This window comes from Aspergillus fijiensis (assembly GCF_003184825.1).
Source record: "Aspergillus fijiensis CBS 313.89 unplaced genomic scaffold BO72scaffold_12, whole genome shotgun sequence".
NCBI classification, from domain to species: Eukaryota; Fungi; Ascomycota; class Eurotiomycetes; order Eurotiales; family Aspergillaceae; genus Aspergillus; species Aspergillus fijiensis.
In genome coordinates, this window is record NW_024468988.1 from 192,775 (window position 1) to 214,431 (window position 21,657).

General features: G+C 51.2%; 6 protein-coding genes across 6 annotated transcripts; 3 read left to right on the forward strand and 3 right to left on the reverse strand.

Moving 5' to 3' along the window:
- Window positions 1-1,052: 1,052 nt before the first annotated feature.
- On the reverse strand, window positions 1,053-2,950 carry BO72DRAFT_399450 (dolichyl-P-Glc:Glc1Man(9)GlcNAc(2)-PP-dolichol alpha-1,3-glucosyltransferase ALG8; the record flags this gene model as incomplete). Its single annotated transcript, XM_040942125.1, has 6 exons — window positions 1,053-1,651; window positions 1,711-1,850; window positions 1,905-2,398; window positions 2,469-2,662; window positions 2,727-2,805; window positions 2,874-2,950. 6 exons carry the CDS (start codon window positions 2,948-2,950, stop codon window positions 1,127-1,129), a joined length of 1,509 nt encoding a protein of 502 aa, XP_040803624.1. The 3' UTR covers window positions 1,053-1,126.
- Window positions 2,951-3,193: 243 nt separating this feature from the next.
- Window positions 3,194-5,725, forward strand: BO72DRAFT_445927 (putative lectin family integral membrane protein). Its single transcript, XM_040944173.1, has 7 exons — window positions 3,194-3,719; window positions 3,787-3,859; window positions 3,926-3,996; window positions 4,049-4,229; window positions 4,283-4,477; window positions 4,530-5,061; window positions 5,132-5,725. The coding sequence occupies exons 1-7, from the start codon at window positions 3,631-3,633 to the stop codon at window positions 5,257-5,259; spliced, it is 1,269 nt and encodes a 422-aa protein (XP_040803625.1). The 5' UTR covers window positions 3,194-3,630; the 3' UTR covers window positions 5,260-5,725.
- Window positions 5,726-6,793: 1,068 nt separating this feature from the next.
- On the reverse strand, window positions 6,794-9,466 carry BO72DRAFT_466732 (putative PHD finger domain protein; the record flags this gene model as incomplete). Its single annotated transcript, XM_040946787.1, has 2 exons — window positions 6,794-8,042; window positions 8,118-9,466. 2 exons carry the CDS (start codon window positions 9,464-9,466, stop codon window positions 6,794-6,796), a joined length of 2,598 nt encoding a protein of 865 aa, XP_040803626.1.
- A 2,756-nt stretch (window positions 9,467-12,222) lies between these two features.
- Window positions 12,223-14,578, reverse strand: BO72DRAFT_445930 (curved DNA-binding protein (42 kDa protein)). Its single transcript, XM_040944174.1, has 5 exons — window positions 14,443-14,578; window positions 14,072-14,155; window positions 13,888-13,992; window positions 13,011-13,823; window positions 12,223-12,922 (listed from the first exon to the last, which is right to left on the reverse strand). Exons 1-5 carry the CDS (start codon window positions 14,468-14,470, stop codon window positions 12,723-12,725), a joined length of 1,230 nt encoding a protein of 409 aa, XP_040803627.1. The 5' UTR covers window positions 14,471-14,578; the 3' UTR covers window positions 12,223-12,722.
- A 1,224-nt stretch (window positions 14,579-15,802) lies between these two features.
- Window positions 15,803-17,891, forward strand: BO72DRAFT_399464 (uncharacterized protein). The gene is made up of 5 exons (XM_040942126.1): window positions 15,803-16,420; window positions 16,482-16,518; window positions 16,579-16,649; window positions 16,708-17,090; window positions 17,160-17,891. The coding sequence occupies exons 1-5, from the start codon at window positions 16,238-16,240 to the stop codon at window positions 17,659-17,661; spliced, it is 1,176 nt and encodes a 391-aa protein (XP_040803628.1). The 5' UTR covers window positions 15,803-16,237; the 3' UTR covers window positions 17,662-17,891.
- A 2,091-nt stretch (window positions 17,892-19,982) lies between these two features.
- BO72DRAFT_33205 (endonuclease/exonuclease/phosphatase family protein) lies at window positions 19,983-21,256 on the forward strand. Its single transcript, XM_040940557.1, has one exon. The coding sequence runs from the start codon at window positions 20,130-20,132 to the stop codon at window positions 21,051-21,053; it is 924 nt and encodes a 307-aa protein (XP_040803629.1). The 5' UTR covers window positions 19,983-20,129; the 3' UTR covers window positions 21,054-21,256.
- The last annotated feature ends 401 nt before the right edge of the window (window positions 21,257-21,657 follow it).

Sequence of the window (21,657 nt, forward strand, 5' to 3'; positions counted from 1 at the left end):
GCCCTAGGGCAATGACTGCGGCGACGGAGCTAGAAGATTCAGGTTTGAGAATGTTTATCAGCACAAACGAAAAGGAGACACAATAGGAAACTGCCAGGTGTAGATGCAGACACTGGGCCGGCATTCATGGAGGCTTGAAAAAGTGACAAAATCTAAACAGTAAGCTTATGAATGATGTCATAAATAGCTTCTAGCATTCTTCTATTCATCAGTGAGTCCACCATGCATATTGCTTCAGTCTAATGGCGCGGTGTGGACAAATTCGAATGCGGTGGCAAGAATACAGGCAAAGCCCCGATTCTAGAACCCCACGCCATAAAGTCTCTGCAAGGAAAAAAGAAAAAAATAACCGGCATTATTATCGTCAGTCAAATAGACACGAACAACCAAATCCCTTCTGTTCCCACCAATCAGTACTTGCTACACGATTCTGCTGCATCACATCACAACACAAAAAAAAGTCCATCTGATCCCTCGCCGAACGGCAACCGACATCCCAAGTATAAATCGAACACTAAGACAAGCCACATTGTGTTTGTCTACCCCAACAAAAACCACACACCCTCATCTAACGTTATATACCCGATCGATATAGAGCAAAATTCGCATGTCTAAGACAGTTCAACCATTATTCTTGAGACAACCGCGAAACCCCACTAATCAATTTTCACAAATCCAGCTCCCCAAGCTCCTTACTAGTTGGTTCCTCTCCCGAGCTCCCAATCTGCAGTGTGACATACGGTGGAAAACGCGATCCATGTTTAAACCTCCTCGCTAAACCCGATTGGGCTTGATAGCCGCTGATAAACTTTGCAAAATTGACTGATCGGAGGGCGGGGTGGGTCCTCCGACCACAGCAAAAAAAGCACGTGGATGATAGTCAAACAATGCAAACTGGCCTTCTCTCTTTTTATTCGAACTCTTGTCTTGTGTGTGATTCGTCGGGGTTACACTACATTTATATGTACAAATGGGGTTTGCGTCCCTTATGGGATTTTTTTGGTCTTTTACTTCGTGATTTTTCTTCTTACAACTGGGAGTAATTTTGAAACATTGATTGCGTGGGATTGTGGTGAATACTGCAACTCCGCAAGGACATAGATCCGAGCCCGGCCTTCGTTTCTATCTATGCCGTGAAATAGACCACCAGAAACCCGACCCAGCTACCAACCACTCCCAGAGCGGAATAACTGCTGATGAACATCAACGGGAGGAACTCATAGCGTCCCAGCCCGAAGATGAGCTGGTGTCCCACGGAACAGTAGATGATGAGCGGGATGGCCACCGTCAGGTACAGCAACGAGAAGCGGTCGGCATAGAAGACGCGACGTCGCTCCGGCACCGGTGCCACCTGGTCAAAGGCGAAGAGGAACAGGATCAGCCAAAACACGGTGTAGACCGTCTTGATCGGGAATTCGGCGGCAGTGAAGAGCAGCGGGAACAGAGAAACATGGCCGGCTACCGCGAGCGGCCGGAACGCACTGAAATACCGCCGGTCTTTGAGCGCGATCTGACTGAAGGGGATAATGATGAGGAGAACGGCTTTTTCGTGGACGTGCCAGCCGAAGAGAAAGGATGCGTAGCCGCACAGAGTAACGGCACCGACGAAGGTCTCCCAGTCTGGCCGACGCCAGAGCTTGATCAATGGCAGCTGTATGGCAATCAGCGCTGTGGCTTCATGATGGGGGCGGGTGGCAACGATGTACTTACCAATTGGAAGAGAAATGTGAGCGCGAATGTATGCTCCTTGGTCACCTCTGGGAGAATCGCAAATGAAGTGTCGCCAACGAGGCCGCGCGTAACACTGGTCAGAGCTTCCTGATTGACTGGGAGCCCCAGGCGAGGAGCAACTACCAAACAAAGTCAGTCAAACCATGCAACTATACTCCGGAATGAGTACGAACGTGGAATTAGAGCGCGATCAGCAAACGAGTACATTGCCCAGACGTTTGGCGCCCAGTAGGCATGGCATAGCCCTCTCGAGAACGGAAAGAGTCTGTCTTTCAGTTGGAGTAATTGGCCCCAAGAAGCGAATGGGCCAAATGCCAAAGCGAAGATACCCACAACACAAATTCCCAGCTTGATCGTGTTAAGAATCTGAGGCCGGAAGACCGATTTGGGGTCCAAACAATAGGCTCTCAGCAAGTAGACGAAGTAGGCGAGCGAAAGATATAGGTAAATGTGCTTGAAGCACAGCAGTGCAGCAAAAGTGATGCCGCTGTAGAGCAACGTTGACTGCTTTCGGGCTAGAACAATCGACAGGATTAAAAGACCGTAGAGAAAGCCGTTATATTGGAAATGAATGTGATCAATGATGAGCAGCCCGGGAGACAAGAGGATGGACAGGCTGGCGATATGCGCGAGATGTCTGTTCTGCTCAGGCACGGACTTGACGAATCTGAGGGATGAGTAGGCCTGGTCAGCTGGAAACCTAAGACACAAGACAGAATATGGGAGAGGAAATATACCTGCTGAGCGCGAACAGAAGGACAAGTTCAGTGACAATCACCGTAGCTCTCTGGTAGTATACCGTCTGCCACGAATCATGGTTGAGATTCTTGACCACCAGCATTGCAGGGTCCACATAGGGAGCTGCTTGTGAAAGAAGCCATTCGAAGGCTGCGAAGAAGGGAGGATAATCGAGGGTCCATTCCGACGTTTTCTAGCCGCCATTGACTGGTCTTAGCTTGATCGCTCAGTCTCCCGTGATGGTGGTGTCATCGTACCTCGTAGTACCATTCCTGAACGGGCAACGAATGTGTAATCGCAAGCCAGTTCCGATGCACTTCAAAGTCCGTAGATTTGCTGTAATGGAGGCCGGTGGTCAGCATCAGTCGAAGAGGACCATCGGGGAATTCTTGCTGACCACGTACTATGCGGGGAAAAGAAGAATCTTGAAGGCTGTCGCGACGATGGCGCACTGGGCCAATGAAGGGTAAAGCTCAGTCATTGAAGAGACTGCGCATGACGCGCTCGCAGAGGCAGTGTGAAAGGAGAACAAGAAGAAAGAAAATGAAAGCAAAGGAGTGAAGTTAGGACTGAAGAAAGCTGACGATCGGTGGAATAGTTGGTAGTTAAGGTACCGTTAGTTGCACGCCAATCCGGGGGAATTGACACGTGATGACGGCGGTCAGGGACGGAGACTCGATGAAAGGCCAGTTTGTCCCTTAATTATTGTTTTCCCCCCTCAATTGCTTTATTTAGTCCCTTATATTCAGATAATGGACTTCGCCACCGCTTCGGACTTTGGAGTCCGTCATTCTCACGTCCTCTCCTCGGTCGAAATCCGTCACTTTCTTGACATCTCTCCTGCTACTGCTTCAATCGCCAAGGAACTTCGTGTTTGCGTGATCGCCATTGTGGTTGGGTGGACCACTTCGCGCATTGTCTCCGCGTTGTTGAACCGCAGAGCTCCCTCTGACCAGTGACGATCTTCCCACTGATACATCCGACCTAGCTCTAGCTCTATTTGCTTCTTTGCAGTCTGAGGTGTCTTGCTTGGGGTCCTTTTTCTTAGTGTCATCCTGTACCTTGTTGTCGACCCTTTTCTTTCGATCCCCTGCTTTATTTGTTCCGGTCTAGAGTGACAGCGTCACTAATCCTCGACGAATCTCCCAATCAACCGACGTCATGAAGACCCCCGCCTCTTTCTTCTCTTTCCTCGCCGTCGCAACTGCTCAATCTGTGATTGAGGGCTCCAGCTTCGGTTATGGCCCTGCGTACAACTCACCTTCCTTACTCTGTGGCCGCACCCTGCTTTCCGACTTCATGCTGACCTCGCTGTAGGCTATCACGCACACCGAGTTCAGGTTTCATTCCGGGCTGGGAAGTAAAGGGCGAAGCGCATACCCCTGATATTGTATGAACTGATCCCCATGCCAATTGCGACAATCTTTGGCTTTCCCAAGTGCTGACTGCGTTCTAGCTGTCTAACAAAGTCATTCTCACACCTCCTTACCTTGGAAATACGAGGGGATATGCTTGGGCTGAGTCTCCGTAAGTTATCAACGAGGCGACAACGGCTTGAATGTGTCCTTATATTTCCTAGTATAACTCAGTCAGAATGGACTGCGGAGTTCGAGTTCCGAGCAACGGGCCCTGAGCGAGGAGGTGGTAACCTGCAGGTGTGGTATGCGAAAGATGGGAAGGACAAAATTGGGACTTCCAGTATCTACACTGTCAACCAATTCGACGGGTTTGCCCTGGTCATTGACAGCCATGGTGGAAGAGTATGTGTATGGCCCGTGTGTATGGAACCGAGCATGGCTAAGTTGTCGCACAGGGAGGCAGTGTTAGAGGATTTCTCAACGACGGCTCGACGGACTACAAGAGCCACAGGAGCGTGGACAGCCTAGCTTTTGGCCACTGTGACTATCCCTACCGGAATCTTGGGCGCCCTTCTAGTGTCCGCATCAAACACACCAACGCAGTTCTGGAGGTTACTGTCGACGACAAGCTGTGCTTTTCGACTGATAAGGTAGCCTTGCTCTGCATCTCGGATCATGATGCCTGTGGCTGACCTCTTTTAGGTTACTCTCCCAGCCGGCAACTACTTCGGTGTCACCGCTGCAACCCCCGAGAATCCTGACTCTTTTGAAGTCTTCAAGTTTGTCGTCAAGTCCGCCGAGTCTGGAGCTGGCAGCAACATCCCTGTTCAGCAGCAGAATGTCGATCAGAACCAGCAACCAATTGCTGCCCAGGATCAAGGTACTCAGCAACAGCAACAGCAGCAGGAAGCTCGCTCGGGTGACGCTCGCTCGGTGACTGAGCAGTTTGTCGATCTCACTGGCCGCATTCAACTGATCAACCATGCTACGAACAACATCGTCCGCGAGATCGGTAACCAGGGAACCAAGAGCGAGAACCGTCATGTGGAATTGCTCCAGAAGTCCGCAACCAAGGACCAAGTGGCCAGCCTTGAAGCCAGACTCCAGAAGATGGAAGACATGCTGCAGGCCATCCAACGGGATCTGGCAGGCAAGGACTACCACGGCCGATTCTCCCAGTTGCAGGAGACCTTGCGCTCATCACACTTGAGCTTGACCCAGGAAGTTCTGAACGGTACGCACGCTTCCCCTCTGCACCAGAAGATCCATCCGACATCATTTGAAACTAATGACTCCCTATTCAGGCATCACCTCTTCCGCACCCCGCATGGGATTCTTCATCTTCTGCATCATCGCTTTCCAGGGTGTCCTTGCCGGTACTTATATCCTCTACAAACGCCGCCGCAACAACATGCCCAAGAAGTTCCTGTGAATCTACTCCTTTACAGTGGACCTTATTATAACCCAGCTTGCGCAAATTTCGTTTAAGCTTGCATCTCCTTCCCTGTTCTGGACCCACAACTTCGCCATGGCTCATCCTTCGACTCTATCGGAGCCGGCTCACACTCCTGCAACACATCAACTCCCACGGCAGCAATCAAAGCAACCCTCCCCCGCCCACCCGCATAAGAAAATCAGCCAAAAACCCCAAAGGAAACCTACCTGACAAAGAAAAACAAAACAAAACTTTGTATACCACACACGCACCGTGATTTCAAAGTCCCTGGAAAGGAATCTGTTAAAGTATCTGAGCGTATCAGCCCTGCTTTGGTCATAGAATTTAGTATCGGTGAAGTTCTCCAAGAGAAAGAAAGCCCTTTTTGCAATATAGTGTACTGTATCCCTGCTTTCATGCAATGCGTTGCATCTCTTCCCCGATAATAGACATGTCTCCCCACTGACTTGGGTAAGAAATCCCAAATCCATTCGACATCCGGGCTAGACATCAGACACCACCATTTCCCCTTACTAGATGCATACAAAATGTAGATGAAAGCAAAATGGACGATCTCTAGAACCCAATCATAATGCCGGTGACTGTAGCTGTACGAGGGGAATTGGAGCGCAATGCAGCCAATTCTACAAAATCCCTACGACGGGCGGCAAAAAGGTCAAATGATGCCAAGTACGAAAAATGAATTCAGAGCTCGATAACCTGTTTGTCTCTTCGCCCCGATGCAAACTGCTAATGAGAGACATGTTCCATGCGTTGAGATGCAACCGGCGAGCGTTTAAGAAACCTGACAAATACACAATAAAAGAAAAGTGCACAACATAATCAATTCCATGAGGACTTGAGATCGGCTACTTTCAGTAGCAGTCTCAAAATGAGAGGAGTTGTTCCTCTCTAGTCTGCCCTGTCGATCGCCGCTCTGCAGCAGGCCTCCTTCGATGGAAAGTACAGAAAACAAAAAGCCAGGCATGCTCCCTTGGACAGAGAAAAGGTGAACCTTTCTAAAAAATGATAGAATAGAACCGCCATGTATGAGAGAGAGCTGGTAACGCCGAATGTCCATGAACAACAACAGACACAAAAAAAATAAAGAACACAAAACCGTCGTCAGAAAACAAAAAGTCCCTCAAGATAGCCGATGCGGAAATAATGATATTGCGCCCAATGGTATGTTTTCTAAATCTTTCAAATGGTTGAGACACTGAGTGGTCCGACAGGCAACAGCAGGCCTGGTAGGGATCTATTAGAAAAACGCTCTCCCTTCTTGTAGCCCATGGGACGGGCCATCTGCGAGAGGTGGCAACTTACCTCTTAAAAATAACATCACAGCAAATAGACAAATTATCGTATCAAATCGTCGTCATAATAATAATATATGCGTGGCTTGTGTGCCACAGTAACAATAAAACAAACAGTCGTCTCTCGAGCACCGCTTGCATCCTCCGAAGAGAGGATGTTCGTGGGGCCGGGGCCCGAGCATCGACCGGCGCATCCGGGATTTAGTCGTTTATGACTATTGTGGTTGGGCTGATATATCCCGGATGCGCCGGTCGATGAGATCCTTCAAGGCCTGTAGCGAGGCTATCTCAGTGTCGGCTGTGGGGCGGATCTCTGGAGCGTTCGCACGGAGTTGGTCAATCAGCAAGCTCATTCTATCGTTGGCACCTGGAGGAGTGATATGCTCCCGCTGAGCAAATGAAAGGAGGTTGGCTGCAGCTTGGCGCTCAGCAGTGGTGCGGGAATTCGAGATTGTGGTGCTCGCATCCTCATCGGTCATTAGGGGTGTCTGTGGGGGTAAGGCAGCACGGGCGTGCGACATAATCTTGTCGTACTCGGCGGTTGCATGATCGAGGAACTTGTTCGCATTGGCTTTCAGTAGTTGATACTCCGCGTTTTCTCTGTCGGCAGAGTCAATATTGGTAGTCGAGTCATAAATCATGGGGGCTACTGGCCTTTTGACCTGGCTAATAAAGGTGTGTTTGATTCCATGCTCGGACACGCGGTACCTGACGCTGCCGTCTTCCTGATCTTCCATCTGGATGATCTCGTCGTCAGAGAGGAGAACGTCTATATCGACCATCCGGGGGTGCTTTGGCCGGCGAATACGCTTGTAGACATCGTATCCTTCTTCGTCCTTGGAGGCGTAAACGTAATCATGCCAGGCGTGATTAGGGCAAATCCAGTTGTGGTGCGCGAGATCACTTCCTGGAACTTGAGCGGGGGGCGCGGCCATAGGCGGATCAAGACAATCCAGATGCCAGGATAGTGGACAGATATCGCACTGGATGATAGGCCGACCGCTAGCGGCACTTCCTGCGCACTTGAAGCAGAAGATGGGAGTCCCTAGAGCGTCCACCGTCCTCAGCAAATGAGAATCGTCGTAAGTACCATTACGGTAACCACGTCGACCTTTAGGCTTTGGCATTGGAACTATGGCCTCGTAGGATTGACCGTCTTTCTTGTTCACCCTAACACCGGCGAAATGATCCCGAATACGGGCTGGAAGCTGAAAGTCCTTGACATCCTTTTTGCCGAAGCGCTGATCAAACTTGCTAGTCAAAGAACGGAAGGCCCGTCGCATGGCACACTTGGGGCAATACCAGTCTCCCTCCGGAGGGTTGTTTGGGTCTAGTGGGGGTTTCAAGCATGAGAAATGGTAAGAATTAGTACAACCGTCGCAGCAAAGGAGATTGCCGCTGTTGTTGCATTCGTGGCAGATCTCGTCGTTGTCAGGTCTCTCGTCTTCAACATCGCTATCATCACTACCATGCATGTTAGCCTATTGGACACCAGCAGTAAACCAGAAGGGAGAGTGAAGCAGGAATTGTGGTGCTTACACCATAGTAGGCGTGAGTCGGCGGTTGTCACCAGCTTCACTGCTGGCTCGACTGTCGGAAAGGTTTTCTGCAGTTTCTCCAGAGGATGCGAGAGGGGCTGATGCTACAAATCCAGCTGAGGGAGCGGGAGCAACTGGCTGAGCTGGAGGGGGCGTTGGTGCGGAGGGATGGGCGAAAGGGGGAGTAGGTGAGCGAACTGGGGTTGGGATTTCAGTAGGGTGTAAGGGTCGGACTTGACTCTCAGCAGGGACGATGGTTGGCAGTGGTGTCCGAAGCTTAATCCGCTTCACCCTGTCTATTCTGTCTAATTCTTCAGACTGCGTCTCGTCCTCTTCTAAAGCATGCTTCAGTTGAGAGCTGACCGTTGTTGGTGGCATAGAATGGCGAGCTGTGAGGTCTGCTGCACCTTTATTGAGTCCGGCGGAACGGGTGTGTTTGGCCTTTGCGCGGGGAATCTTGATTCCAGGGGCTGACCCTGGGAGCTGTGCTGAGACCGCCCCGGCCTCAACGTCTTCAAATGTATTCAGTGAAGACAACGACGAAACGCTACTAGCCGATCGAGCGCGAGGCACAGTTGGCATTGAGTCAACCTCTGTTTTCCCTTTGTCCTCGTCTGCCTGTGCGCGAACCTCTTCTGCCTTTACCTCGTTCCAGGCGGCCCGCATGATGCTCTGAAATGCTGACTTCTCCCGCGAGCCAGGATTTCCTTGGCATACACCCTCCAACACAGATAATGAAAAGGGATCATTGGCACAGGATTCCCACAAGTGAAGGAGCCCGCGGCTTACCGGGATGTTGTCGGTCTCTGTCGCCATCCGTAGAGCCTCCTTGACGGCCACTTGGATCTTCTCCACGTTGAAGTCCGCGGAGGTGGGGATGGGAAGCGCCGCAAACGCGGAAATGTCAAAAAGTGAGCTGGCCCTCTGTGGCGCAGGCTCATTGGACTCGACTCCAGACCTTCTTTTGGCAGGTATTATGGGTGGAATTGTCTTGGGCATCACGCCGACCTTCCGCAAGTCTGCCGGAGAAGGTCGAGTGCCTAAAGGGCGCATCGTGTTCAGAACTGGGTTCCGACTATCACAGTGATTTGACCATGGGCTATCCGCATAGCTAGGGGCCGGCGCTCTTGCAGAAGGCTCGGCCCAGTCTTTGCTTCCATTGTCCTGCGACTCCGTCGCGTTCTGTAGCGGAGCGGTGGCCTCCCGCGAGTCTATGCCCGTGCGCCGTTGCTTTGCCGGCCTCGTGGCTTCGGTGACTGAATGAGCTGTGCTTGCCATCATGGGCGCATCAGGTGGTGTGTTAGGTCGGGAGGGAATAAGGGAGGAAGAGGAGCGGAGGGTCGGAGCCATTGCTGTAGACAGGGCTCGGGAGGTACAACGGCTGCAGGCGCTGGGTTAGCGAAGAACAGAGATTAGGCATTAATTAGCCCGAGAATATTGTCAGATAATACTTACTGAGGTAAATGACTCCAAGCGAACACCGAGCGTGCCCAGCGTGGCTGGTTGGAATCGAGGCCAGCCCGCGCGCTGTCTGCGGGTTGAAGAAAGGAAGAACCGCGGAGTTCGCCCGGAAGTTTTCGAGGGATCCCAAGCAGGCTCCTAAGGGGGCTGTTGCGGAAGCTGCCACAAACACCAAAGTCAGCACGTCTGCCCTACGTAAAGGACAGTTTAGCTTTGAAATGTCTAAGTGGTAATTTTGTTCAGGAAAAAATTACCGTCAATGATGGATCCTGTTTCTTGATAGCTTCTCAGCTACCGATCCTTGCACAGGCGCGCAGAATAGCCGTGTAGGGCACAGGCTCTGGGGGTTCCCGTGCACCTGGACAAGTGCAGATTAAGTTCTGTCGCGCTGCCAATTTTATGACAGCGTAGAAGTGAATGTTAATTTTGAAGATCTCGCGGTACTCGATTGAGATATTCTCAAAGGAGCAGTGAGCCTATGATCTGGTCAGCCACGGTTTGGTCCCCTAAGTTGTTTCGCCAACACCGATGCCCAACCAACACAATTAGCCCAGACTGGAGTCCTCCAGACTTGATTTAGGGGCAGTCAGTTTTGGCCATCAGCAACTCATCTGGACTGAAGCAGAGGCGCATCTAAAGTAGAATGCCCGGATAGATCTCTGCTCTTGCCAGAGTACTGGCACATGGGAATGGCTCTTAAAGGCAATGGAAAGACGTAATTTGTGGCTATGAAAGCCCACTTACCAGGAGAAAGCAGAGCACAAAGAGCTATCGCGTTCAAGCTACCTGTCACTGCAGGTGCGGAACAAGCCTCTTGGTCGAGTCACGATCAGGCCGCGGAATTTAGGAGATAGAGACGAATATCGAGACTTTAGGAGGTTGACAAGAAGGAACAGACCAGCAGGTATCCTAATACAGAAGTGCACTAATTTCGATACCAAGAGAGAGATTGGAACCGATGGAACGAACGGAGAGTGGTAGAATGGCAGTTCGGAGGCAAGTGCGCAAAGATGGAAAACAAGTCGGCAACAGATTTGAGGCCTGAAGACGAAATGTCCTCAGTTCACACTGAGAGGCAGAAAGCCTGCTGATACAAGCTGGGAAGAAGAGTGAAAATGGACGTTGTCAAGGGTAGGATGATGATGGAAGTGATTTCGAGACAAGGATGCAGAGCTACGATGCTCTGGTCACAGCAAGAGAAATGAGGCTACGCATTCAACGCGAAGGCACTCTCGTGGTCACGACTCTGTCGAGAGGAGAGAGATTTGAACGAGGATGGTGGGGACGTCAATGATCTCGGGATGACAAACTGACGAGGTGAGGGCGTCCGTACGCAACGCGCCAGATGTTGTTTCAGTGGGTAAAAGATCTGCAGGATCTTGGAAGGTCTTGATATTGAGCAGATGGATTCAAGAGACCGAGGAAGAGGGGCTAGATAGAAAGGAACACAGCCAAGTAGGAAGGTGTGATGTAGCGAGAATCGTGCAGTGGCAACAACACCAGACACGTTGAGAGACGTAGCAGCTCCGGAAGCTGATAAACAAGAAGCCGCTGTGATGACTTGTTTAAAACAGGTTCAACGTCTAATAGAAGACGGTAAAAGCTTTGATCTTGGAGATGAGAGGTGAAGTCGTAGGGATAGCTTGACTCTGATGAGCAACGCGTATGGAGGTTCTATGTGGTGGAGGAGAAGATGAAGAAGAAGATAGGAAGTGTAACAGTGATCGAGGGAGAAAGAAGTGAAGGAAATCTGTCTCTGAGTAGGCGGAGAGAAAGATAACAGTGTTACAGTTGGTAGCTCAGGGAGGTTGGTGTTAAGGACGAGATGTCTCGATGTTCTCGGGACTTCGGGGAAGAGGGATGTTGGGTTGGGTGGGCCAAGTGAAGGGGGTGAGGGTGGGGGAGACCTTCTTCACTCAGTCAGTATTCGGCCAGCAGAGGCAGCAAACACCAAACTGAACAGCTGCCTTGCAACACGCTGACTTTGGTGGCCGAACCCGAATATTTAATAAGAGGAAAATGGTGTTTGAGAAGAAAGATGGAAGACGAGACGGAGAGGTTCGGGTATTCTTTCAGTCTGGCCCACTGCTCATTGCCTCCTCCTCTTCTTGTCCCCTTTGGCTGCTGTCTATTCATACTAGGTACAACTTGATAACACACCTCCTCGAACCTGTCTGGATTGTTTCTGAAATGCTACGAGTCGCTTGGAACTAGCGAGTTCGTGCCCGTATGATCTTGGGGCCTTCCTGCCTTTGCGTCGGCGGGCAGGCAGATCAAAGTCCTTTCACACACCACGTGAAGCAATCTGATGATCTCCTATCCCCCAACTGCAACTAAGCCGTAGGGTTCCCCTCCAATACAACTAGCCTCCCTGACAGTCAGAGTGATATCAAGTCGTGTTAGGATTTGGTTGTCGTTCAACATGAGCGCTTCCGGACGTTCTGCCCAAATTGGTGGACAGGCGATCATGGGCTGAACCAGCGAATCTCTCAGAAGGATTCCATAGGTCTTTGTCAAAATAGTCAGAGTCAAGATGCAGCTAGATGCACTTCAGCGCCGAAATAATGTTGACCCACAGGCCATGCAAAGGGAGAAGGATGAAGGGTCAATCAAATGTGTGTGCTCAGCACTATCCTGACCTAGCTCAAAAGATGAAATTGTGTAACTACTGCTCTCGACTCTCGAAGATTTCAAACCACATACCTGGGTTGGCATAAAATCTGTCTGAGCCACAACTAAGATAGAACAAATAAGCCCCAGACTCAAGGAACTTGGCAGGAACTGGCTGACACCAGCTATCATGATCTTCATTGGTGAACTGTATCTGGCTTGGTTTCACTGGACATATACAACTCTTCCTCTTTTTGAACTAATTTATGTGACAGCATGTTTTCAACAGGGAACTGCGAGGGAGAGGTGGTCCTCCCACCAGACTTGTCTCTGGCGTTCAGCATGGCGACAACAACCCTCCGGTCTCGGAGAAGGCCCAACGGGCTCCGATTCTCAAAACAAAGCACCATCATGGCGGACATTGCCAGGGCTTTGGAGCCACCAAAACTCTCCCCGAGCAGTTGTCATATGCGTTTATGTGAGCCAAACGCGGTTCCCGGAACTGCGTCAAGTGCGGCCTGATGCAACGATGCATTTACTCCTCATCCTTGGAGTCCTCCGTCTTGGCGGCCTTCTTCTTCTTGTTCTTGTTCTTCTTGGAGCCAGTAGACTTGGCCAAGGGACGCTCAAGGATCTCGAGAATCTCCGCGTCCTCGATCTTCTTGTCGGTCTTGAACTTGGTAAGATCGGGAGTGGTGGGAGCAGTAAGACGGGTGATACCGTTCTTGGTGATGGCTGCATTGAGGGTTAGTTTCAGTCTTGTGTTGCAATTACCCCAGTCACCACCAATTGCTGATGGAGAGTGGAGATAGGGGATTCATACCAATGGTAGACAGCACACGGGACACGGCAGCGTTGTCAGCATCACCGGCGGGCTCGTACTGTCTCAGGACACCACCACGGACACACTCAACGACACCAACCTTCGCGGCCTTCTCGTCATCCAGCTGACGCAAGCTGAAGGGGAAGGTGCCGAACTTCTTGACAACCTCAGACAGGGTCTGTCTAGAGCTAGGGCGCTTGAGGCCATAGGTGGTAGTGGTACGGCGGTGCAGAGTAGCACGGTGGGGAAGAGTCTTGACCTTTCCGGATCCGAGGGACAGTCCGAGTTCAATACCCCAGACCTCGCCGACGTCGGGAAGACCCTCACCCTTGACACCAGTGCCGGGAGAGAGGATGATCTTCTTCTCGCCCTCAATCTCGTTGCGCTGGAACAGCCAGCTGGTGGTGTTCTCGACGACGTTGCAGTCGTAGACCTTGGCAACCTTCTCAATGAGCTGGGTGATCTGAGCCTGAGTGTAAGGCTTCTGGGCGGCGGCCTTCTGCTTCTCCTCCTCAGTACCGCTGGCCAGAAGGCCGGCAGGGACCAACAGTCTCAGGAGAAGCTCGTTGGCGTAGTGGGTGGCGTGAATCAGGTCAGCCTCGCGGCCAGTCACCTCATCGGAAGAGGAGTTGCTGTCGGCAACAATGACCATGTCGCAAACAATGGTTCCGAAGCCATCGATCTGAGCACCCAGCTGGATCTTAACAACCTCACCAGCCTTCAGGGTAGTCTCGGCCTCGGCAGCATCGGACACCAAAGGAGTGTAGGGAGTCACATAGGAGTTGGGAGAGACAGTGGTAGGGTGAGAGATACCTTTTGCGACGAGGTCGCGTCAACCATCATGCTCTTAAAAGTTCCACTTGCAGAGGCAACATACCCTTGGCGATCTTCTTGCCCTTGTAGACCTTGGCAATCTCCTCCTCGAGGAGCTGGTCACCCTTCTGGCAGAGCTCGACAATCTTGCTTCCCTCAACACACCATCCTATACATTGGGGTTAGCACCGCCCCCGAGGAACTATGCGACAGCCCACTTTTGAGGCAAACGGCAGGAAGAGACACACCTGAAACGGCTTCCAAGACCTTCTGGGAGATCTGAGCAGCGGTCTTGTACTTGGTAAGGGTGTCGGGGTTGTTGAGGGTGTAGTCTAGAAATGATCGTGTCAGCGGCTACTTGTGCGCAAGAATACGGCAAGCAGTTGTGAGTAGCATCACAGAGCGTGCTAGAATGCTAGGAGTAAAAATTGGGGCAGCCATGCGAAGGTCGCGATTGAGGGGTTAATCGAGGTGGCAGCGCAGCCCGTCAAACGCAGCCCGATCCATGACGATGGAAAACCAAGCGGGAACCCACAAACGCCGGAGGAGCTTTTTCAAATTGGTAGGAAGAAAGAGGAGGGGCAGCCAGCCAGCGTATTGAACAGAGGTGAATACATACCAACCTCGGGAGCCTGGGTCTCAGCCATTGTGTGCTAATTAGAGTATCCTCGCGCTGGGGACGAGGAAATGATAGATTAATAGGACTTCTGGACAGTAAGGCTTGCGGAATAGTAGAGAGAAGAGGGAAAATGGACTTGGAGCAGAAGCTGGAGAACCTTCAATTAGTTTAGTCGCTCAATGGAGTCGTGTGCACCTGCTTGGTATTACCCATTACGAAATAACCAGGGCGGGGGCTTTGGCCCGCTTTCGCCAGCGTTTTGCCCTCATCAAGGTGGGGTTTGTGACCAGTAGGGCTCGGTAACAGCTGGTTTTGCCAGTACCCTCCGTTTCCACGGCCGACCGCCCGCCGTCATCACTTTTTCCTCAAGGCCCAATGGCATCCATTCTTTCCCTGGGAAGCTTGGAACTGCATTGAAAGCCAAAGACTCGGGAGCTTCAACAGCTTGACTCCACAATGAAATATGCTCTCCAGTTGTTTCGACCATTGTCATACTAGTTTCTGCTTTGGATTGCTCAAACTATGTCTTCGAGGGTGATGAGCTCAAGATCCAGCTCGACCTTCTATATGACATCACCTGTGTGTCGCCACTGATCGTCCTCGTGGCCCTGACGAATGCTACGGTGGATAGTAGACAGTTGCAGCGGCACCTTGAGCTGTGAGTGTAAATTCAAGCTCTCTTGACATGCTCAGTACTCAGCGAATAGATGGGTCGTAATGAGTTCTATTGTTTCTTACAAGGCAATGGCCAATTGGCCGAGTTGTTGTTCTGTCAGCTTTTCCTTGTTGGTGCATCTGAATGGTAGAGTCCACGGATAGGCTGTGTAGAGGAATGATTACTTAAGAGGTCAGATAGTCAGTCATTGAACTACACCAAGTTCTTGATGGTAGTTCAACCCATTTTCTATGTCATTTTTCTGGTCTATCATTCTGGTGTTTTGGGAGGCGGGGGTTCGGAGTTGGGATTGAAGGTCTACTTGGGAGAATTTGTGTCTTGCCCGGCTCAGGTGCTACTACGTTTTTCTCTAGTTATATATATATATGCGAGCCTTGCACAGTCGCTTACCTACAGCGTGTTGCACATAAAAGCACAGTTCTTGCTGATGCTGATTCGATGCGGAATAATTCGTACAGTGTGAAAGACCTCTCTAAAGGCTTATGTTCCTCTCATCTAAGACCGAACTCTCGTACTTATTCGTGCTTACTACCCTGTGCAACATCGCGTATGATTTTGGCAAGGATCTGCTCGCTCCGGAGACTCCGTATTGTCAACTAGTGTGTGTGGCATGGTAAATCCCAGGCTAGTCCGCCGGTGCAGTAAGCCCACCTACAAAGTACCTTCGTTGCTACGAGGAGAACCCTTCAACAAAGAAAATGGGAAGATTAATTTAATTAACCCATGTCGGCTGTCAGCAGTAAAAATGTTAGTATCCCGCCATCCTGCAGGCAAGGAAAGGAATCACTGCCTGGCCTCGTGGCTCAGCATCGGCCCCCTCGCGCGTATGTGTGACCGCTGCAAGGTGATCCGCCACGCTGCAGCTCGTCCTTTGCCCTACTCCTCGACAAAGCCCAATTTCTGGAAAGAGCTTGGGGGCCGGATTTCTCGATCGGAAACTTGAAGACTTTAATATGGACATGGATTCCTTTGACCTTTCTTTATTCTTCCTTCCCCTCATGCCCCTTGCCAGGCAGCTTTTCTGAAGCTTGGGAGCCAATAACTGTTACCGAGTCCCTCAATGTCTCGTCCTCACGGATCCCTGGACGAAAAGACCTCCCATAATTCTCGACACACACCATGTTGACCCTCAGAGATGCTGTTGATAAGTGCACGGGGCTTTCCGGTGATGGAAAAGACATTGCCATCACCTTGGCTTTCTGTCTCTTTCTAGTGACCATGACCATGGGACTTCGGTTTTACACATTGGTTATGCGAAGGCAGAGCTTCCAAGCATCTGACTATCTAGCACTTCTATCTCTGGTAAGCCACCGAGTATAATATGCGCCTTGAGCTGTTTATCGAGCTAACGGTGCGGTTTCAGATTTTATACTACTCTAGCGCGGTGACGGTCTTTCTGGGTATGGCAACGGGTCCATATATGGTGCAATCATTTAGATACTAATCCCCCATCTGTTCAGCTTTGACCATCGGCCACATTGGCTATCGGACATCGGAAACGCCAGCCTGGCGGCTCAGCATCGCCTTCAAGGTAGATAGTCTTACCCTTCCATCCCGTACCGTACTAGGGCATACTGACCATTTCGCAGTGCATCTATTATATTCGACTGGCATACCTCATAGGGCTAGGCCTGGTGAAATGCAGTCTCTTGCAAGCCCTTCAGAAGACCTTCATCAGTCCCCCCAGCCATTTTCGATTCGCCGTGTGGACGACGATGGTAATATGTGCCTGTTGGAGCCTGTCAGGGTTTCTTCTCGCATTTCTGGCCTGCCATCCATTCAAATACAATTGGACCCCGAATCTTGGAGAAGGACGCTGTGTGAATCAAAGCCACGTCTTACTGGGTCTTGGTATCATCGATTCTGTGACGAGCTTCGCCATCATGGTTCTGCCACTGCCGTACTTGCTAAGAACCAACCCGACGCGGTCCCAGAAGCTGGCAACTGCTGGCGTCTATGGAATTGGAGTTTTGTACGTATATCCTGGGCTGTACAATGAAAGCGTGTCAGACGCAACATTTCTAATCGAGGAACTGATTAGTGCTGTTGCCATTGCCATTTTACTGACTGTGGCTCTTTCGAAAACCGACCTGGGCAATTTCAACGAGGCAGGCAAAATGGTTGTGGTCTGGTTCACTGTTGAGTGGACAGCAGCAATCATCGTGGCCAATGCATGTGTCCTAGCACCAGTGTTTGCCTGCTTGGGTCTTTGCCAGTCTCTGCGTTCTGGCGCGAACACTTCGCTCAGCCACCCCAAGGACGGTTCTTATTTGCTGGGGTCGATGCGGACCCTGACTACAGGCGGTAGTAGCGCACCACTAAAGCCGAAAGCCACGCTGGCAGAGACAGGCTCGATTCAGTCGTCGCGATCGATGATGAGAGGACCTGGGTTTTGCTGGACGGAGGCCACAGGACAAGCACAGCAACCAGGCTCCGTCCTTGCATTAGAGCCAGGAGAGGTGCGCGTGCAGACAGGATGGTCTGTTGAAAGGTCACCGGCTAAGACAGAAACTACTGCAACAACAACAATGATAGGGACCTAGACACACAGGGCTCCGAATCAATGAAGTCATGATCGTCATTTTCTAGTGAATTCCGACACTTGTGCTACTAGCGTGTAGAATGTAAGACTGTGGGGGGGACTGGCGCCACACCGACTTGCATTCGTAGAGTGTTCACATTGAACCCCGATTGCGATTAATCTAGAGAATTGGGGGCTACGCTAGACGCACATAAGATTTGCCTTGACTTTGCTCTTAATGGAGTTACCTTGATGACCACGTTGCGATCTAGTCTATCTATGCTGCAGTCAGCACACGTCTGATCCGATGATGGCCGGTTCCGTTTGTGTCTCCGCCTCCCGACTCCGAGTCCGCTCCTGCCGGTTCCAGTTGAGGGTCAGCATTGTCGACTAAAATCTGACCTGCAGCGAAGTTCGACGCTCTCAGAAAACGAGGAGAAGGCCCTCGCCCTCGGGCTGCCACGCGTGATCCATGCCAATTGTCAGATCCCGTTCATGTTCTTACGAGTCTTTGTTGCGGTCTTTCGTTCTTGAATGAAGGACATTCTGTACTGCCCTCATCACTACCATTGACGAAAGACCCATGTCTATCGCTGTCGCCTGTCTATAATACTCAACCCAGAATCTTTCCGAACCATCAATATCAACAACTTGCAGCAAACATCGAATGCAAACACTTTTGTTCGCTCGAGCCGCTTATCAAGAATATGCTGCAGCTGTACCGTCGTCGCCATCATTGCTCGTGAACCAGCGAGCAAGATATACGTGTCAGGCTGTCCGCTTGATCGGTGCGTTCCTTCAACCTGCGCGAAAGAGGACTGGTAGTCAAGTTCTTGTTCTATGGGTGTGCTTTCGAACTTTGCTTCTTGTCGGCTGTTTCATCTCGAACTCAAAACTAGGTTCTCGATTCCTTCGTTCTTGGTGGTGGCACAGCGCTGCCTATTCGCTTTTGCTGACACCAGACAAAGCGGTCTCGTACTCTTTACCCACATTGGTGGGTCTTGGCCACGATTTCGACATTGCACAACTCTCTTCATGCCCAACGAGACCCAGATCTGACAATTCCAGCGCTCGTCTCGATCAGATAGCAAACCAATACCCCCAGACCACTCGGTGAACGTATTACCACCCTTACTAAACGGATACACTGTCAAATGCGAGGAGCAGGAATCAATGGCGGTGAGTTCGTGGACACAGCTGACTGTGTCAAACAATCGAACGGATCGTCGTGGCTATGCTGGGTTCGAAGGGCACAGTCTGTGTACTTTAGCGCAAAGGCTAGAAGCATCGAAGCCGTATCGCGTGGTCGGTGGGGAGCCGATAACTAGGGTTTATGACAGCAGCCATCTTACGGCATGCTCGTCTGGCACATCTCATGGTGAAGGAACCCAGCGAATTCATCGAACGCAACCAATTCTTCCTCTTCCCCGGTCGCTCAATGTGTCGCAAATAGAAGCACTGCCCCACTCGTGCAGGATTGCAGTGTCAGCACCACGAGGACAACGCCGGTTGGATGGACTGTTTTAAATAAATAGGCAGATGGGGTTCAGAATCCTTCCTGAGGCAGAGCAGTCCGCTCTCAGTATGGTTCGCTCATCCACTTTCAACATGGACGTCATAGGCGAGACTTCTGACCTCGAAATTCCCAATGGTCGGTGCATATAAGCTGACATGGATTGAAGGATTAGATGCCACAGCTGTTTCTGGCGCGCAACAGAAGTCCTGACTAAGCGGACCATTTCTCTTGGCTCACGATCGGCGTAAACGCTGAGCGTCGCAAAGCGGCGCAACCACAACCTGAAGTCTCCAGGCTGGAGTGATTGTCTGTGCTACTCAGTCCGTGTCAAGGTATAAAAGTGACAGAAATGTGCGTTGCACTCTAGTTGTGCACGAGACAATCGATGTGGGAGACCTACAGTAGATGCAGCTACTGAGCTTTGTCTTGGGGACGAAGACTCTCGATAAACAGTCGATTAGTTGAGTCCAGCGAAGTCATAAATCAACATGGAAAACTCGAGAGACTCCACGGATGTAGTTTGCAGAGGCAAAATGACACAAGTCTGCGTAGCAGGACTTCAGAACAGATTTGTAGCAACGTCTAAATACCATCGACTGGAAAGAACGATAGAAGGCCTCAAGTGAACTCGTGTAATACCTAGCAGCAATATACCTATTATTTACTGCACTACAGTTAATAATCGTTCGCAGTTACTAGGTACCTCTGTCTCCGGTCACTTTCTTGAGCAGCACAAAGAATGGATCGTGCAGCAACGCCCAATCACCGGCGGACCATCGGCAGTGACCTCGAGCTTTCTCCGCATTCTCCGCTTGAAGTCTTCCCCACTCTTACTTCCCACAAGGACGAGTACTGTACGTACTCGCACTCGAAAGCCATCAAACCGCCGAGACAACAATCTACTTCGAACCACAGTAGCCTCATTCTACATACTTTACATACTTTGGATTCCCATAAATAAATAATCCTCCACTATGAAAGTAGCTGCAGAGCTCCCCCTCCGTATCCTTACCCATAACATCCGGTATGCAACCTCATCTCCTTTCCAGGGCGAGCTACCCTGGGCCGATCGAAAGCAGCTGCTCCTGAACGAGCTACTGTATAATACACGCCATCAAAACGCCTTCATATGCCTACAAGAGGTTCTGCATAACCAGCTGGTGGATATACACGCGGGGCTGAACCCACCTTCTCCCTCCCCCACCAGCCAGACCTGGGAGTACATCGGAGTTGGCAGAGACGATGGTCGCGAAGCAGGCGAGTATTCTCCGATCTTCTACCAGCCCGCAATCTGGGAGCTCCGAGACTGGCAGACCGTCTGGCTATCCGAGACCCCCGATGTGCCCTCGAAGAGCTGGGATGCCGCCTCGACCCGCATCGTCACGGTGGGCGTCTTCACCCATCGCGCGAGCCGCCGCACCGTGCTGGCATTGAACACCCATCTCGACGATCAGGGATCCCGGTCCCGGTTCGAGGCCGCCCATATCATCCTGGCAAAGATCGAGGAGTATCGGGCGAAGGCGACGTCCGCAGGTGGCGGCAGCGGCAGCAGCAACATCTCGGGGGTATTCCTTGCAGGCGACTTCAACAGTCAGGAGGATCAGGAGGCCTATACCGTGTTGACAGCGCCGGAGTCACCCTTGGCCGACGCGGCCGAGTTGGTGACACCCACGGAGCATTACGGCCACTATCTGACGTGGACCGGGTTTGGCCATGAAGGGCAGCCTCCCACTCGCATTGACTACATCCTACTGGAGTCCACGGCGGACAAGGTTTTCAGCCACGGTCGCCAGCCGTGGATAGTCGAGGGGTATGCCGTTCTGGAAAATCGGTTCGAAGATGGGGTATTCAACTCGGACCACCGGGCAGTGGTGATCGATGTGCTCTTAGGCCAGTAAGATGACGGAGAAGATTTGATAATTGCAACAATTTCTGGACATAACCACCGACGAGTTGACATCTGCAAAACAAGACTGTCCATACGGTACGGTAACATTTCGTATGCTTGGCCACCGATTCGGTACGGAGTCGAAAGACTAGATCCACCGTTGGAGACACTTTTGCGCTAACGGAGCACCGACTTACCATCTTTGGGAAAGTCCAGTGTCACATGATGAGCTTAACTGGTATAGCGCACGGGAGTGCGTCGGTTACCGTACGAAACGAGCGACGGTATTACAGCATCGATACAATGACAAGTTTAAGAGAGGTTGAGATCGGACCAGAAGATAAAGCAGCATGAAGATGAGTTTGAATAGCTTCAAAAAGGCCCTGAAGGATTTCCTGGAGCTCTTAAAAGGCAGTCAAGCTCCTCTCCATGCGATTGGCCTCTTCCCTTTTGCTCCCTGAATGACATTTCCTTTCCCCCCCGGGAGCCCGGCCAGAGGGTAGAGACTTGTAACGGCGGTTTCCCTCTGGTTTTCCGCTCTATGCTCTTCGCCGCTGCTGTTCTTCTCTCTCTCTGCTCTCTCTCTCTCTTTCTCTTTCTCTTCCCTTTCTTTC